Below are 19068 nucleotides of genomic sequence, written 5' to 3'. Positions count from 1 at the left end.
CATTGTGAGATTAGCACTGTCATAGGGGAAGTGTTGCCAGGCAGGGATATGTTAAGAGAGTTACTTCAAAGAAAACAAAAGGGTAAAACAAAGGCAAAAGAGAAAAAACAACAAAAAAGAGGGTAAATTCTTGTATTCTTGAGGAGTCAAGACAGGTGGTTAGCTGAGGCCCGACAACTGAAGTAGCCTGGCAGAGAAAGAGATAGGGTTCGAGTGTGGAGCAATGGCTTAAATGAAGACCCAGGAGTGTGGCAAATAGTGCTTAGAGTCCTGAATGCTCTGTGCTTCCAACCCAGCTACCTGCGGATACATGTAGGGACAACAAACAATGGCCTAAGTGTAAGTCTTTAAAAGGCAAAAGTAACTTGTTATGCCCCTGACTTTTTCAAGTTAAGGGATTCTTTCTTGTTTCTTCTTTGTCATTGTGGCCAGGTTCTTCCTTTAGTCCATGATTTCAGTGCCTTCTTCTTGTAAGTTGACATTTCATCTTTCTGTTGCTTATACTTAAGTCTCATGCTTGCTTACAAAATAAAAAGCTATAGGGGCTGGTGTTGTGGCATGCCAAATTAAGCCACTGCCTGCAATACTGGCATTCCGTGTTAGCATCTGTTCAAATCCTGGCTGCTCCACTTTTTTTTTTTTTTAAAGATTTATTTATTTATTTGAAAGTCAGAGTTACACAGAGTGAGGAGGAGAGGCAGAGAGAGAGAGAGAGAGAGAGAGAGAGAGAGAGAGAGAGGTCTTCCATCCGCTGGTTCACTCCCCAATTGGCTGCAGTGGCCGCTGCTGCGCCAGTCCGAAGCCAGGAGCCAGGAGCTTGGAGCTTCTTCCTGGTCTCTCATGTGGGTGCAGGGGCTTAAGGACCTGGGCCACCTTCAACTGCTTTCCCAAGCCATAGCAGAGAGCTGAATCAGAAGAGGAGCAGCCGGGACTTGAATCGGTGCCCATATAGGATGCCGGCACTGCAGGCGACAGCTTTACCCACTACGCCACAGCGCCAGGCCCTGCTCCACTTCTGATTCAGCTCGTTGCTGGGAAAGCAATGGGAGATGGCCCAAGTACTTAGGCCCCTGCCACCCATGTGGGAGACCCAATGAAGCTCCTGGCTTGTGGCTTTGGCCTGGACCAGAGTTAACCATTTCGGCCATTTGGTAAATGAACCAGCGGATGGAAGATTGATCTCTCTGCCTTTCAAATAAATATTAAAAAAATAAAAATAAAAAAAGAAATAGCAAATCACTCTTTGATTTCAAAGTATAGGAACTAAAAATAGTAAAACAAACTTGACAAATTCATGGTTGATTTGTAGCAAATGAATCCTAATTCCGGTTTAGTAAAGTATGAATCAACTGCATGTAGTTTATTTTGTTTGGCGATAGAGCTGTCTCAGTTTGTGTGAGGGCACTCTTGTTTAGACAGTGATGAAACTGTCAGAAGACACATTTCTCAGAACACAGCCCCGTAGTTAAGCATGTTGTTAATGCGTGACTATCTGTTATTTTTGGTATATGTATGGTAGACATGTGAGAGTTGTTATTGGAGATATAATGGTAAGTTTGAATATTTTTTGTGCAGAATTCTTCTTTGTATGATACTTCATTCTTGTGTAACTGCTAAAAATAACTATAAAAATGTACTATATCTCTGTTGTGAATAAGATGACTTTTTTTTTAAAGATTTATTTTATTTACTTGAAAGACAGAGTTACAAAGAGAGGTAGAGATGAGAGAGGTCTTCCATCCACTGGTTTCCTCCCCAGATGTTGGCAACGGCTGGAGCTGTGCCAATCCGAAGCCAGGAGCTTCTTCTGGGTCTCTCATGCATGTGCAGGGGCCCAAGGACTTGGGCTATCTTCTGCTTTCCCAGGCCATAGCAGAGAGCTGGATCGAAAGAGGAGCAGCCGGGACTAGAACCAGTGCCCATACAGGATGCTGGTGCTTCAGGCCAGGGCTTTAACCTGCTGCTCCACAGTGCTGGCCCTAGAATGACTTTTTAAAATTCTTGAGTGGAAGGGTGGAGGGAAGGCATGATTAAAGGAATCAGATTCAGAAGTTAGGTCACTTGGTAATGGCACTGTCCAGTGGGTTGCAGGAATATGAATAGAATCTAGGTATTTTTTAAACTTCAAAATTTGGAATCTGGAATTGTTAGCATGTACGAATGGAAAGAAAATATCATTTCAGTTCTGATAATTTCATACCAAGGAGAAACTGCAAAGACAAATCTTAGTTTTTCAAAACAGAATTAGGTTTATACCTGGTCCATGAGTATCCAACTTTTACTTCTGTTCTGTAAGTGTTGTGTTCCACCTGCTATTTACAACTCGTTGTTTTTCAGAGTCACAACAGAATAAAGCTCTAACCCTGCTCTTCCAGAGGTGGCATTATCCTGCATGTCCTTTTCTGTCACTTGCATGCCAGGGTAGCCTAAGTGACGATGGGAATGTTGTCAGGTAGATCCAGTATATGAGGCTTGTTTGCCGATTTATATTTCATGTAGCTTCATATTAACAGTCTTGTTGGAGACAAGTTCTTCATCAGCTTCCTTAAAAACACAGATTGAGATGACTCACCCTTCCTCAGCCTCCACCCCTTGAGCTTCCGTATCGTCCTTTGATGGCCACAACTGCAGCTTGGCAAGCAGGCACTGTTCCATTCTATGCTTTCTAAGCACACATAGATTTAATTAAATAGGAATATTTGCTAATAGTGTTACATTGTAGTATCCAGTTCTTAAAAAGTATTGCTTAGATTGTATAGATTGAATTTCTTAGTGGTTCCTTTGAGATTTAAGTGGACAGATCATGATAACCTGAATTTTTAATCTTGTCCATTTATATTTCAAGATAACCATGGAAAAATGGATCTCCCAGAGGCTTAGTTATGTGTGAACCCAATTTCATATTTGTCTTTTTTAAAGTAGGCTGCTGAAGTGTAGAGTTGGTTGTTCATTTTTTGGGTGTGTGTCCAATAGGAAAGAAAAGGAACGGCCAAAGTGGACTTTTTGAAGAAGATTGAGAGAGAAATCCAACAGAAATGGGATACTGAGAAAGTGTTTGAGGTCAATGCATGTAATTTAGAGAAGCAGTCCAGGTGAGTAGAGTTTGTGAAGTTCCTCATATTATGCCAATAAAGCCACAGGCTTTATAGAACTGTTCTTTGGAACAGAAAAGACCGAATGTATGTATAATTCCCGAAACAGACTGAAGGAGATGACTTTCACTTTCTGCATTCAAATTAAGATCTGTTTTCTGTGCAGTTCTTACAGGATTTTTGTTTTGTTTTTAAAGATTATTTATTTCACAGGCAGAGCTATAGAGAGCAAGATGGAGAGAGAGAGAGAGAGAGAGAGAGAGAGAGAGAGAGAGAGAGAGAGAATCGATCTACCATCCACTGGTTCACTCCCCAAATGACCAGGGCTGGACCAGGCTAAAGCCAGGAGCCTGGAACTCCATCCAAGTCTCCCATGTGCTTGGCAGGGGCCCAAGCATTTGGACCATTTTTTGCTGCTTTCCCAGGCCATTAACAGGAGCTGGATTGGAAGTGGAGCATCCAGAACCTGAATCAGTGCCCATATGGGATGCCTGCATTGCAGGCAGCAGCTTAACCTGCTATTTCACAGTGCTGGCTCCACTTAAAGGATTTCTTTCTATATAAAGGTTCGGTCTGTTCCCTCCCTCCCTCCCTCCCTCCCTCCCTCCCTTCCTCCCTTCCTTCCTTCCTTCCTCCCTCCCTTCCTCCCTCCCTCCCTTCCTCCCTCCCTCCCTCCCTCCCTTCCTTCCCTCCCTCCCTTCCTTCCTTCCTTTCTTCCCTCCCTTCCTTCCTTCCTTCCTTCCTTCCTTCCTTCCTTCCTTCCTTCCTTCCTTCCTTCCTTCCTCTCTTTCTCTCTTTCTCTCTTTCTCTCTTTCTCTCTTTCTCTCTTTCTCTCTTTCTTTCTCTCTTTTGCAGAACTACAGAGGCAGAGAGAGAAAGAGAAAGAGAGGTATCTTCCATCTGCTGCTTCACTCCCCAGATGGCCGTAATGGCCGGAGCTGGGCTGATCCTAAGCCAGGAGCTCAGTGCCCAGAGCCTGTTCCAGGTCTCCCATGCGGATGCAGAGGCCCAAGGACTTGGGCTGTCTTCCTCTGCTTTCCCAGGCCACAGCAGAGAGCTGGATTGGAAGTGGAGCAGCTGGGACTCAAACCAGTGGCTGTATGAGATCCTAGCACTTCAGGTGGTGCCTTATCCTCTACGTCACAGCTCCTGCCCCAAGGTTTTCCTTTGAAACTAGTGTTTTTTCCTATTCAGACAAGGGAGGTTGTCTTGAAATTTTGTCTTTGCTGACTGATGAAAGAAAATTAATCTGTTAGAGTCTGAGAATAGCAATAATTATCTCCAAAGACACAAAATACAGATTTTGAAGTTTCTGTATTTGAGACTCTTACTTGTTAGTGCTGTACTGACTTGATGCTGATATGTCATTGATTTTAAGACAAATTGTTGGTAATATTGTGATATTGGAGAAAAACAAAAAACAGCTTTCTCAAAACTAAATATTTTCATCAGTCATAAGATGTATCCCGATTTCAGATGTGTTGAAATGTAGAAAAATGTGCCTCTTCAAATGGAATAAGTACGGTGATAATAATAATAGTAGTAGCTAACATTGTGCACTTACTGTGTGTTATGAAACGTGCCACATTTTTTTACATGCCTGTTCTCATCTAATCTTTTTAATATCCCTTTTAGATTAATATATTTTTACTCTTATTTTGTAGATGTAGAAACAGAGAGGCTAAGTAGCTAGCTCAGGGTTGAATAGCTGGGAGTTGATCGGGTTTGGTCTTTTTTAGGACTTTCTGTTTCTAAAATCTATCTCCCTTTCTGCAAAACTACACTCTAATAGAATATGTACTCCCTAGCGTTACTCTTTTTTTTAAGAGTAGGAGTTTGAACTTCTTTTTAATTTGTTTGAAAAGCAAAGAAACAGACATCTCCCATCTGCTGGTTCATTTCTCAAATAACATGGAACAGGTGGGACTGGGCTAAACTGAAGCCTCGAGCTGGGAACTGAGTCTGGGTTTCAGCTGTGAGTGGCAGGAACTCAAGCACTTTGGCTACCATGCATGGTGCATCAGCAGGGAGCTGGATCAGAAGTAGGGTAACTGACTTCAGCTGGTACTCTGATGTGGGATGTAGGCATCCCAAGCAGCGGCTTAACTTGCTGTGCCACAACGTTCGTCCTAAGGATGTTTGTTTATTCATAACCACTTATGAATGTCTTACTCTTTTTAAATCAAAAGTAAGTTTCAAGGGCTGGCATTGTGGTGTAGTGGGTAAAGCTGCTGTGTGATCTGGGTGCTGGTTTACGACTTGGCTGCTTACACGCTTATGATCTGGCTCCATGCTAGTGTGGCTGAAAAAGCAGTGGAAGATGGTCCAAGTGTTTGGGCTCCTGCACCCACGTGGGAGACCCAGAAGAAGCTCCTGGCTCCCGGATTTGGCCTGGCACAGCTCTGGTTGTTGGGGCCATTTGGAGAGTAAATCAGCAGATGGAAGATTCTCTGTCTCTCCTCTCTCTGTTAACTCTGCCTTTCAAATAAATAAAAGTAAATCTTTTTTTAAAGTTTCAGCTTTGAATTTTAATTTCTAGATTTATAAATTTACTTTTAAATAATTTTTAAATATAAAACTTAAACAAATTCAGTTATATCAAGCATTGTGTCCATTCCACCCCTTTGTAAAAGGAGCTTAACATTTTCCTGTTTCTGTTTTGCTCTTCATGATTGTTTTGCAGCTGTGGCAAGTACTTTGTCACATTTCCATATCCATATATGAATGGACGGCTTCATTTGGGGCACACGTTTTCTTTATCCAAATGCGAGGTAAGCTTCCTCTATATTTGGTATAATGGGATATAGGGCTGTTAGTAAATATTATTTTTAAGAAAATGACATCTTGGAATTTATTTCCTATTAAAGGAACTTGCGAATCCTTAAATTTAAGCATAATTTTTATATTTAATACTTTTTTGTACTTAAATTCCATATACCATGTATGTATAGATGTGTGGGGGTATCTGCATGTACACATGTTCAAAACTAATTCCTAGGTTGGTGAAAAGTCAGAAAAAGACAATGTACTAGAATTTTGGAATGAGTGTAACATCTAGCCGATGTTCTAAAGGCAGATGTTTTTATGAAAGCTAAACTAGTATTCTTGGTAAAGAGTTAGTTTTTAAATTTGTCTACCATTTAAATTTGTATTTTAAATATAATTTCCTTTTCGTAGTTTGCAGTAGGATACCAGAGATTGAAAGGAAAAGCTTGTCTGTTTCCCTTTGGCTTACACTGTACTGGAATGCCTATAAAGGTGAGATTGCCCACGGGAATGGTTTCTGTTGTTTTTAGTATAGAGCAAATTGTGATATCCAATTCAAGAACTTAAAATAGGATTTTCAAATACTGCTATATTGAAGTGTTTTGTGAAATGAGTTAAATTTATTATAGTGAATATTAATTAAAAAACATTGGCCGGTGCCGTGGCTTACTAGGCTAATCCTCTGCCTGTGGCACTGGCACCCTAGGTTCTAGCCTCAGTTGGGGCGCCGGTTCTGTTCCGGTTGCTCCTCTTCCAGGCCAGCTCTCTGCTGTGGCCAGGGAGTGCAGTGGAGGATGGCCCAAGTACTTGGGCCCTGCACCCGCACGGGAGACCAGGAGGAAGCACCTGGCTCCTGGCTTCAGATCGGCGCAGTGCGCCGACCGTAGCGTCCATTTGGAGGAGTTAACCAACGGAAGGAAGACCTTTCTCTCTGTCTCTTTGTTTCACTGTTTAACTCTGCCTGTCAAAAAATAAAAAATAAAAATATTAAAGTATGTGAATAAAAGATACACATGAGGGTCTAAGTGATTTCTAAGTAATGTTGATGTCTTCTGGTTACTTTATGTATTCAAGTCTATGTTGAAATTGGCTAATCATTACTAACAAGTGAATAGTACAGTGATCTGCATTTGTGACATATATAAGATTTTTTCATATATAGCTAAATTATATTTTGATTATTTTTCAAAATATCTTCATTTGTTATAAATTTATATTAGAAATAATTCTCAGTGTGAGTGAGCCAGGGAACTGAATTGAAAAGATTCTCTAAATGTAATAGAATTAAGAATTGAACTCCCATTTATTTTATTTGTCAACCTTTTATTTTGTAAAATGTCATTCAGAAAAAATGAAAGGATAATGAAGTGAACACTGGTATATCCTTCACTTGTTGTTACTGATTGTTAACATTTGCCACATTTGCTTTAGTTTTGTCTTTCAACATGCACATAGGCATGTATGCTTTTCTCTCTTTCTATGAACTTTCTGAAAGTAAGCTGTGGACATCATATCATGTCACCTCTAAATACCTAAGTATGTATTTCATAAACGCAGTTATACTTTTTTACATTACAGCTGTCCTGTTATCCCAAGAAAGTTAATACTGGGTTGCTGTTGTGGTGCTGCTTGCAACACCAGCATCCCGTATTGGAGTGCTGGTTCCATTCCTGGCTACTGTGCTCCCCATCTAGCTTCCTGCTGATGTGCCTGGGAATGCAAGGGAAGACAGTCCAAGTACTTGGGCCCCTGCCACCCATGTGGCAACACAGAATGGAGATGTACTAGCTCCTGGCTTCAGCGTGGCCTAGATCGTATGGGGAAAGAGCTGGTGAATGGAGGATCTCTCTTCCTCATTCTGTTGCTCCCTCTTTCAAATAAATAAATAAATCTTAAAAAAAAATTTCAATATTGAGGGCCGGCGCCGCGGCTCACTAGGCTAATCCTCCGCCTAGCGGCGCCGGCACACCGGGTTCTAGTCCCGGTCGGGGCGCCGGATTCTGTCCCGGTTGCCCCTCTTCCAGGCCAGCCCTCTGCTGTGGCCCGGGAGTGCAGTGGAGGATGGCCCAGGTGCTTGGGCCCTGCACCCCATGGGAGACCAGGAAAAGCACCTGGCTCCTGGCTCCTGCCATCGGATCGGTGCGGTGCGCCGGCCGCAGCGCGCCGGCCGCGGCGGCCATTGGAGGGTGAACCAACGGCAAAGGAAGACCTTTCTCTCTGTCTCTCTCTCTCACTGTCCACTCTGCCTGTCAAAAAAAAAAAAAAAAAAAAAAAAAAAAAAAAAATCTGTTGGGCCGGCGCCGTGGCTCAATAGGCTAATCCTCCACCTTGCGGCGCCGGCACACCGGGTTCTAGTCCCGGTCGGGGCGCCGGATTCTGTCCCGGTTGCCCCTCTTCCAGGCCAGCTCTCTGCTATGGCCAGGGAGTGCAGTGGAGGATGGCCCAGGTGCTTGGGCCCTGCACCCCATGGGAGACCAGGAAAAGCACCTGGATCCTGGCTCCTGCCATCGGATCAGCGCGGTGCGCCGGCTGCAGCGGCGGCCATTGGAGGGTGAACCAACGGCAAAAGGAAGACCTTTCTCTCTGTCTCTCTCTCTCACTGTCCACTCTGCCTGTCAAAAAAAAAAAAAAAAAAAAAAAAAAAAATTTCAATATTGATGTAATGTTTTCTCTATCTAATCTTTAGTCAACTCTCTGTAGTCTTATCCTCTGTGATTGTTTTCCCTTTTTTATTTTGTGGATCACGTATTGTATCTAGTTGCTTATTTTGTGTCTTTAATTGAAAAAAAAAGTTTTTAAGAAAGATTTTTTAAAAAAAATTTTTTTTTTTGACAGGCAGAGTGGACAGTGAGAGAGAGAGATAGAGAGAAAGGTCTTCCTTTTCCGTTGGTTCACCCTCCAATGGCCGCCGCGGCCGGCGCGCTGCGGCCGGTGCACCGCGCTGATCCGATGGCAGGAGCCAGGAGCCAGGTGCTTTTCCTGGTCTCCCATGGGGTGCAGGGCCCAAGCACCTGGGCCATCCTCCACTGCACTCCCTGGCCACAGCAGAGAGCTGGCCTGGAAGAGGGGCAACCGGGACAGAATCCGGTGCCCCGACCGGGACTAGAACCCGGTGTGCCGGCGCCGCTAGGCAAGAAAGATTTTTTTAAAATTTATTTGAAAGGTACAGTTACAGAGAGAAAGAGAGACAGATCTTCCATCTGCTGGTTCATTCCCTAAATGGCTGCAATGGCCAGCGATGGGCCAAGCCAAAACCAGGAACTTGGGAATCCATCTGGGTCTCCACATACGTGGCAGGAGCCCAAGCACTTGGGCCATTTTCTGCTGCTTTCCCAAGCACGTTTGCAGGGAGCTGGATCAGAAATGGAACACTAAGGACTTGAACCAGTGCCATAGTGTTGTAGGGGTGGCTTAATTTGCTGTACCATAACACTGGCCCTCTCCCCTAGGGCGGGGTTTTTTATTTTTAAGAGATTTGTTTTAGAGGCTAGCGCTGTGGTATAGCTGGTAAAGCCACTGCCTGAAGTGCTGGCATCGCATATGGATGCTGGTTCAAGTTCCAGCTGCTCTTCTTCTGATCCTGCTCTCTGCTATGGCCTGGGAAAGCAGTGGAAGATGGCCCAAGTCCCACATGGGTGCAGGGACCCAGAAGAAGCTCCTGGCTCTTGGCTTCAGATAAGCACAGCTCCATCTGTTGCGGCCATCTGTGGAGTGAACCAGCAGATGGAAGATTCTCTCTCTCTCTCTCTCTCTCTCTCTCTCTGCCTCTGCCTCTGCCTCTGCCTCTGCCTCTGCCTCTTAAGTAAGCAAGTAAATATTTTTTTAAAAAACATTTATTTTATTCTTATGAAAGGCAGACTGACGGAGAGAGACGGAAAAAGATCTTCAATGTGCTGGTTCATTCCCCCAAATGGCTGTGGTGGTCAGGTCTGGGCCAGGTTGAAGCCTGGAGCCAGAATCTCCATCTGAGTCTCCCATGTGGGTGGCCTGGGTCCAAGTACTTGGGCTATCTTCCTTTGCCTTCCTAAGTGTGTTAGCAGGGAGCTGGATTAGAAACACAATAGCCGAGACTTGAACCAGGACTCCTACATGGAATGCTAGTGTTACAAGCACTGACTTAACCTGTTGTACCAGAACACTAGCCTCCTGTTTGGTATCTTTTAGTAGCTGTCATATTGTTTTTGCAGTCTTGGTTAGTGATTTTGTAGCATATCCTATAATGATTTTCTGATTGCTCCTTCATGATTAGATTTGATGAAAGATTTTAATGATGCTACATTGGTGACATGTAACTTCCCTCTGTATTACATCAAAAAGTGTATTTGACAGTAATGCCTGCCAGATTTCTTCTTTCCAAGGGTGATTTGACTTCTTAGTAGTTAAAAAGTACCCTATGGATTATTGAGAACCTGTGAATATCCTTAATAAGACCAGTTGTTTTAGCAAACTTCAGTGAACCTTGCCTGTTTGGAGAGTCCTCTCCCTTTTTAAAAATTTTTTTTTTTTAATTTTATTTTTTTTTTGACAGGCAGAGTGGACAGTGAGACAGAGAGACAGAGAGGAAGGTCTTCCTTTGCCGTTGGTTCACCCTCCAACGGCCGCTGCGGCCGGCGCACTACACTGATCCGAAGCCAGGAGCCAGGTGCTTCTCCTGGTCTCCCATGGGGTGCAGGGCCCAAGGACTTGGGCCATCCTCCACTGCACTCCTTGGCCTCAGCAGAGAGCTGGCCTGGAAGAGGGGCAACCGGGAAAGAATCTAGCGCCCCAACCGGGACTAGAACCCGGTGTGCCGGCACCGCAAGGCAGAGGATTAGCCTATTGAGCCGCGGCGCCGGCCAAAAAATTTCATTTGTATATTTGTATTTTTCTCATAACATTAATAATTGCTGTCATCTTTGTTTTTTCTGTAGTGTTGTAAAATTTATTTTTTATTTGGAAGGCAGAGTTACAGACAGAAGGAGAGACAGAAAGAGAGAGATGTTTCATCCCCTGGTTCACTTCCCAAATGGCTGCAGTGGCTGGACTGGGCCAGGCTGAAGCCAGGAGCCTGGAACTTTATCCAGGTCTCCCACGTGGGTGGGAGGGGCCTAAGCGTTGGGCCATCTTCTAGTGCTTTCCCAGGCATATTAGTAGGGAGCTGGATTGAAAGTGAAGCAGCTGGGACTCTGGTGCTCAAATGGCATACGAGCATGGCAGGCCATGGCTTAGCACACTACACCACGATGCTGGCCCCTCATCTGTGTTTTTAACAGTGAACTTACTGTGGTATCATTGATAAGAGCTAGGATGGAAAGCCCAGGTTCAAGTGTTAGTTCTGTAACTTACCAGCTTTTAACCTTTTATTATTTAACCTTTATTATTTATTATTTAACCTTTATTTATTAATCACTTCATATCTCAGTGTCTTGTTTTAGCTTAATAGTTGTTTTAGTTACAAAACAGGCTTGTGATGATAACTCTTAGATTATATCTGACAATAAACTTTAAGTTGAGAAATACTGTTTTTTTTAAAATATTTATTTTTATTATTTGAAAGTCAGAGTTATACAGAGAGAGAGGCAGATAGAGAGAGAAGTCTTCCATCCGGTGGTTTATTCCCCAATTGGCCACAACGACCAGAGCTTTGCTGATCTGAAACTAGGAGCCAGGAGCTTCCTCCAGTCTCCCACAGGGGTGCAAGGGCCCAAGTACTTGGGCCATCCTCTACTGCTATCCCAGGGCATAGCAGAGAGCTGGATCGGAAGTGGAGTAGCTGGGTCTTGAACCAGAGCCCATATGTGATGCCAGTGCTTCAGGCCAGGGCATAAACCCACTGCGCCACAGCGCCGCCCCAAGAAATATTGTTTTAATGTTATTAAGAATGGTAATGGCCGGCGCCATGCCTCAATGGGCTAATCCTCTGCCTGTGGCACTGGCACACTTGGTTCTAGTCCTGGTCGGGGTGCCGGATTCTGTTCTGGTTGCTCCTCTTCCAGTCCAGCTCTCTACTGTGGCCCGGGAGTGCAGTGAAGGATGGCCCAAGTGCTTGGGCCCTGCACCCGCATGGGAGACCAGGAGAAATACTTGGCTCCTGGCTTTGGATCAGCGCGGTGCGCCAGCCGCAGTGCGCCAGCCGCAACGGCCATTGTGGGGTGAACCAACAGAAGAGGAAGACCTTTCTTTCTGTCTCTCTCTCTCTCACTGTCCACTCTGCCTGTAGAAAGAAAAAAAAAAAAGAAATAAAAAGGGCCGGCGCCGTGGCTCAATAGGCTAATCCTCCACCTTGCGGCGCCGGCACACCGGGTTCTAGTCCCGGTCGGGACGCCGGATTCTGTCCCGGTTGCCCCTCTTCCAGGCCAGCTCACTGCTGTGGCCAGGGAGTGCAGTGGAGGATGGCCCAAGTGCTTGGGCCCTGCACCCCATGGGAGACCAGGAAAAGCACCTGGCTCCTGGCTCCTGCCATCGGATCAGCGCGGTGCGCCGGCCGCAGCGCGCCGGCCGCGGCGGCCATTGGAGGGTGAACCAATGGCAAAGGAAGACCTTTCTCTCTGTCTCTCTCTCTCACTGTCCACTCTGCCTGTCAAAAAAAAAAAAAAAAAGAAAAAAGAAATAAAAAGAAAAAAGAATGGTAACACATTATACACTAGTGAATTTTGAGATATGAGTTATATCATTTAAGTTTTCTGTAATGATCCACATGTGTATTGCCAAAATTTTAGGAAGAGTCGAGTTTAGTTGACCATAGAAACAATGAAAAAGCAAAATGTTTCTACTTTGAATTTTGATCTTGACTGTCTCTAATGTTGTTACAGGCATGTGCTGATAAATTGAAAAGAGAAATAGAACTCTATGGTTGTCCTCCTGATTTTCCAGATGAAGAAGAGGAGGAGGAAGAAATCAGTGTTAAAACAGAGGATATAATAATTAAGGATAAAGCTAAAGGAAAAAAGGTTTGGTGGTTATTGATACTTAATGTTGGTTGAGGTTTTCTGTTTGTCTAGTTTATACATGTGTTCCTAATATCAGCACAGAGACTGGCATATAAAATGTGCTTGGTAGTTTTAAAAAACTACCAAGTTTTGGAGTGAGCTTCTAGCCTACTGGTTAAGAGTGCCTGGTACATCAGAGAATTTGGTTTCGATCCCTGGCATGGTTGCATATTACAACTTCCTGCTATACAGACTCTTGGAGTCAGTGATAGGCTCCTGCTGCCTGTATGGGACACCTGGATTGTGTTCCTGGCTTTGGCCTGGCATTTTGTGCATTTAAGGGAGTGGACCAGCGGATGAAAGCGCTTTCTCCCTCTGTCCCTCCTCTCTTGTCTTTCTGGCTCTCAAATAAATTTAAAAAACTAAAAAGTATCAAATAATGATCCTTCTGACTTTTTTGTCACTTTTTTTGAGATAATTCTGGAATTATAGAGGAGTTGTAAGATGTAGAGAGGCCGGCGCCACGGCTCACTAGGCTAATCCTCCACCTGTGGTGCTGGCACCCCGAGTTCTAGTCCTGTTTTGGGCGCTGGATTCTGTCCCAGTTGCTCCTCTTCGAGTCCAGCTCTCTGCTCTGGCCCGGGAAGGCAGTGGAGGATGGCCCAAGTGCTTGGGCCCTGCACCCGCATGGGAGACCAGGAGGAAGCACCTGGCTCCTGGCTTTGGATTGGCACGGCACATTGGCCGCAGCGCCCCAGCCGTAGCGGCCATTTGGGGGGGAACCAATGGAAGGAAGACCTTTCTCTCTGTCTCTCTCTCTCTCTCACTGTCTAACTCTGCCTGTGGGTGGAAAAAAAAAGATAGTAGAGAAAGTTACCATACATGATGCTTTTAGTTTCCCTGATGTTATTTTTTGTAACTATGGTATAATCCTCACAATTAAGGAGTTAACACTTAAAACAATAGTGTTTGATAAGCTGCAGAACTCATTTGTATCTCAAGAGTTTTTCCATTAATGGCCTTTTTTGATTCCAGGTCCAATTCAGGATCCAATTTCATGTTTGTTTTTATGTATTCTTGGGTTTCTCTCAGTCTTTCATAGACTTGTATCACCATGGCACTTGTGAAAAATTTTGTTTATTTTGTTTTTTTGCTACTGTAATAAAATACCACAAATTGAGTAGTTTACAATGACCAGAAATGTATTTATTGGCTCATGGTTCTCTGTGGAAGCTGAGAATTCCTAGCTCGAAGAGCTGGCATCTTGGTGAGGGCTATCTTGCTGCATCATCCCATGGCAGAAGGCAGAGAAAGGGAGACAGCCAGAGAGAGAAAGAGGGAGAGAAAGCAGGCAAGCCAGAAGGGGCCAAGCTCGTTCCTTTTTAAGGAATCCAGCTTCATGCTAATGGCATTAATCATTTTGTGGGAGAAGAGCCTTCATGGCATCATTGCCTTTTAGAGGTCCTGCTTCCTGATGAAGATTAAGTTTCCAGCACATTCCTGTCAGGGACATTTTCAAACAATACATAAACTTTTAGCTCAGTTTGAATTTATGTCATGCTTTCTCATTGTTAGATTGAGGTTATTGATTTTTGGAAAGCATACCAGAGAAGAGATACGTTCTCAATGCATTGTACCAGGGAATATATGATGCTGATATGTCTTACTGGTGATATTAACATTCATCATTTGGTTAAAAGGACGTCTATCAGGGTTTTCTACCATAACGACTCCAGTTTTACCTTCGTAGTTTACATATTTTGGGAGATATACCTTGAGGCTATAGATATAACCAAATTTTAAAAAATATTTGCTCATTTTTTTTGTGGTTATTGCAAAAGTTTTTCTAGCTTTGGCCTTTAAGAGTTCTTTTAGGTTGGTTACTGTATCCATTTGATATTTTACCATTGTTTCTTTAAAAAAAAAAAAAAAGGCACTTGTCTTTGTGAGCCCACAAGATGCTCCAGGATTATCTTGTATTTTTTGTGCTTTGGCCCTAAAGTCAACCACTTCTATAAGGAACCCTGGCTCCCTTTATTGAAATGTATTCACAAACTAAGCTATAGGGCTAGATATGCTCATCACTAATAGGTGTCACTGCTTCTAGGCTGTTTAAATGATGATATAGTCATAAGTTGCTTAATCTAAGGAATGAGTTGTCAGGTAGTTTCATTGTTTTGGGAATATAATTGGTTATGCTTACTCAAGCCTTGATGGTATAGTGTTTTCTTGTTATTGTTGTTTTTTCCTCAAAGGTTTATTTTATTTATTTGAAGGCAGAGTTAGAGAGAGAGGGAGACATAGAGGAAGAGATCTTCCATCCACTGCTTCTTCCTCTAAATGGCTGCAGTGGCTGGAGCTGTGCCAGGCAGAAGCCAAGAGCTGGGAGCTTCATCTGGATCTCAAGGAGTCTTAAGAGCAGGGACCCAGGGACTTCGACCATCTTCTGCTGCTTTCCCAGGCTGATTAACAGGGAGCTAGATGGGGAATGGAACAGCCGGGACTTGAACCAGTGCCCACATGGGATGGAATGTGTACCTTCTTGATGGCAATCAAGAGAGGGAGTAAACACAAGATGTATGAGGCGATTAACACAGCATACTGTTTAACAGTAAACTTTTTTTTGATAAATAGAAGGAATACACTCTAAAATAATGATAGTATACTGAATATAATAAACTAGTAACATAGTTGTTTGTTCTTTTTTTTAAAGATTTATTTATTTATTTGAAAGAGTTACAGAGAGAGAGGAGGGGCAGAGAGAGAGGAGGGGCAGAGAGAGAAAGAGATAGGTCTTCCATCCGCTGGTTCACTCCCCAGTTGGCCACAACAGCCAGAGCTGCACCGATCTGAAGCCAGGAGCCAGAAACTTCTTAGGGGTCTCCCACACTGGTGCAGGGGCCCAAGGACTTGGACGATTATGTATTGCTTTCCCAGGCCACAGCAGAGAGCTGGATCGGAAGTGGAGCAGTTGGGACTTGAATTGGCACCCATATGGGATGCTGACCCTTCAGGCCAGGGCATTACCTCACTGTGCCACAGTGCCGGCCCCGTGTTGTTTGTTCTTATCAAGTGTTATGTACTGTACATAGTTGTGCATAGTACTGTGCTTTTTTTTTTTTTAGATATTTATATTGTATTTATTTGAAAGACATAGCTACAGAGAGATGTAGAGACAGAGACAGACAGAGACAGAGACAGAGAGAGAAGAGAGACGTCTTCCATCTGCTGGTTCACTCCCTGAATGACTGCATTGGCCAGAGCTGAGCTAATCTGAAGCTAGGAGACAGGAGCTTCTTTTGGGTCTCCCGTGTAGGTCCCCAAGGACTTGGATCATCTTCTGCTTTCCCAGGCCATAGCACAGAGTTGGATCGGAAGTGGAGCAGCTGGGTCTTGAACAAGTGCCCGTATGGGATGCTGCTGCTGTAGGCCAGAGCTTTAACCCTCTGCTCCACAGCACCAACCCCTGTACTGTACTTTTATACTATTGTCTGTGCAGTAGGTTTTGCAACCTGAAGATGGCTACAAGACATTGGGAGTTTTTCAGTTTCATTATAATGTGAGCTAACATTGTTGTGATGTGGCCTTGATCCAAACACTGATATGTACCATATGTTTCCTAGTCCTTGGATTCACACATCTGTATTGCTTTACCTGTAAATATATTTATTAAAATTTTTTAAAAGATTTATTTATTTGAAAAGGGGAGTTACAGGGAGAGAGAGAGAGACAGAAAGAGATCTTCCATGCTGGTTCACTCCCTATATGGCCCCAGTGGCTGGCCTGGTCCAGGCTGAAGCCAGGAGCCCAGAACCACATCCAGGTCTCCCCTGTGGAAGACAGACTCAGGTACTTGGGCCATCTTCTGCTTTCCCAGGAGTGTTAGCAAGGAGCTGGATCATAAATGGAGCTGCCAAGACCCAAACTGTGCTTGTATGGGATGCTGGCGTTGCAGGTGGTGGTTTAGCTCACTACGCCACAAGTTAATTTATTTTAAAATAAATAAGTTTGTGTAGATACTCCTAGCCTGATTTTAGCACCATGGAGCTTGTTTCTAGCATTATCCCCTTGGTTGTGACTTCTTACTACAATAGTGAGAAACATGCTATTTTTTTTCTATAGTATATTTATTTATTTGGTCAGTGCTTATCTGTTAGTAAAATTGTATCAGAATTGCTAATTGTACCATGGGAGAAGCCGTTTTACCAACCAAAAACAGTGTTTATGTATAGTCCTTTTTATCTTTAGAGTCTACTCACCCTCTTTCTTCCCCCACCTCTTCAGTGTGGTTGTATCATATATTTATAATTTAATTATATATATTTGCCAAAGTCTGCATTCCATTTTTGGTTCTCTGAATCCTGATTCAGTTAAAATTTTTTTCTACATACAGTGAAATTAAATTTACTGTTTGTAGCGTTTAGTTTTACTACCATGGAACCTTATAGAGTAGTTTCCTTCCCTTCAGAATTCCTTTGCGCTGCCTTTGTGCAGTGTTAAAGTTTAACCCTATTCCTTGCCTCCAACCCTTGGCATTTGGTTGTCTTTTTAATATTGATAAACATTGGAAAAGGAAGAAATTATTGGAGGCTGCTTATTTATAACTACAAAAGGATATACATGATATTAGAAGAAAGGAAACGGAGAAGGGTTAGTACTGAGATGTTCATAACTCTTCATGGTTTCATCATTTTGGTTATCACTGGTGTCAGTGTCCTGACCATACAGTTTAGTAGATAAAATAGTGCCTGTAAATCCTGTAATATTCTGACATATCAGGAGTTGTTCTGGAATTTGAAAAATTACCAAATTACCAAATGGTGTTATTCACTTAAAATTACTCTGGTCCTGGAATGTTAAGTGGTTGCTGGTTATTTTTTGATGGAGTTTGTTTTTGCTTATTACTTTCAGAGTAAAGCTGCTGCCAAGGCTGGATCTTCTAAATACCAGTGGGACATTATGAAATCCCTTGGTCTGTCTGATGAAGAAATAGTGAAGTTTTCTGAAGCAGAACATTGGCTTGATTATTTCCCACCGCTGGCTATTCAAGATCTAAAGAGAATGGGTCTGAAGGTATGCCCATCACCTCTATAGTTAAAGAAAATAGGGGAGAAAGAGTTTGTTTTTATGTGGTTCTGTAAGATTTGGATGCACTCTCAAATTTAGATTGATAAGTCCTACCTGTACCACTAAAGAATTGATACTGTTACTGCTAGTTGAGAATTTTCATAGGCTTTGATATAAGCAATAAATTACTTTATCATTTACTACACTGGGAAGTATTTTGGTACATTAACAACTAGTAGAAAGGAGTTTAGTCAAAAAATATGAAGAAGCCAAAGAGTAACTTGAATATTTAGAAATATTTAGAAATACATTAATGTGTTACTTAAGAGATTCTTCTGAATTTATTGTATCTCCTGAATGTTTGTTAATATATAATTCTATATTCTTTTTTTTAAGTATTTATTTTTTTGAAAGGCAGAGTTACAGAGCGGCAGAGAGAGAGAGAGAGAGAGAGAGGGAGGGAGAGGTTTTTCATCCATTGGTTCACTCCTCAGATGGCTGCAGTGGCCAAAGCTGTGCTGATCTGAAGCCAGGAGCCTGGAGTTTCTTCTGGGTCTCCCATGTGGGTGCATGGGCCCAAGGACTTGGGACATTGTCTACGCTTTCCCAGGCCACAGCAGAGAGCTAGATTGAAAGTGGAACAGCCAGGACTCGAACTGGTGCCCATATAGGATGCTGGCACTGCAGGTGGTGGCTTTACCTGCTGTGCCATAGTGCTGGCCTCAAAACTATATTCTTTTTTTTTCTTTATTTTTATTTATTTGACAGGTAGAGTTTACAGACAGAGAGACAGAGAGAAAGGTCTACCTTCCGTTGGTTCACTCTCCAAATGGCCGCAATGGCCGGAGCTACGCCGATCTGAAGCCAGGACCAGGACTTTCTTAGTCTCCCATGCGGGTGCAGGGGCCTAAGGACTTGGGTCATCCTCTACTGCTATCCCAGACCACAGCAGAGAGCTGGACTGGAAGAGGAGAACCCGGCGCCCATATGGAATGCCGGCGCTGCTGGCGGAGGATTAACCTAGTGCGCCGTGGCTCTGGCCCCAAAACTATTCCTAAAAGCACAATAATGTAAATATAAATTAATGTAGTATACATTAAGTAGAACTTAATTGTTTTCCTAATAGGTGAAATAAATCTAAGTTATGAAATAAAGACGAGTAAACAGCTGATTCAGAGGAATTCTGTTTTAATGATTTTGTGTGTTTCTTAAAAATCACCTTTCGTTTTTTTCTT

At 43.2% G+C, this 19068-nt stretch overlaps 1 protein-coding gene across 3 annotated transcripts in view; it reads left to right on the top strand.

Annotated features, from left to right (window-relative positions):
- The window catches only part of LARS1 (leucyl-tRNA synthetase 1), a 77810-nt gene that overhangs the window by 8868 nt on the left and 49874 nt on the right, over positions 1 to 19068 (top strand). For 2 of the 3 annotated variants that reach the window (XM_008255172.5, XM_089336027.1), the window contains exons 2-6: positions 2974 to 3092; positions 5776 to 5863; positions 6270 to 6350; positions 12650 to 12787; positions 17678 to 17839. In XM_008255172.5, the coding sequence (XP_008253394.4) occupies positions 2974 to 3092; positions 5776 to 5863; positions 6270 to 6350; positions 12650 to 12787; positions 17678 to 17839 (588 nt within the window). Of the gene's footprint in view, positions 1 to 2973; positions 3093 to 4187; positions 4213 to 5775; positions 5864 to 6269; positions 6351 to 12649; positions 12788 to 17677; positions 17840 to 19068 lie in introns of those variants that run through there. The other variant, XM_089336028.1, reaches the window with a different exon arrangement.

Source organism: Oryctolagus cuniculus, chromosome 6 (assembly GCF_051225735.1).
Source record: "Oryctolagus cuniculus isolate XC-2025 breed Fujian yellow rabbit chromosome 6, ASM5122573v1, whole genome shotgun sequence".
Lineage (NCBI taxonomy): Eukaryota > Metazoa > Chordata > Mammalia > Lagomorpha > Leporidae > Oryctolagus > Oryctolagus cuniculus.
Note: the sequence above shows the minus strand (reverse complement) of the source record. Positions and strands in the feature narration are given on the sequence as shown.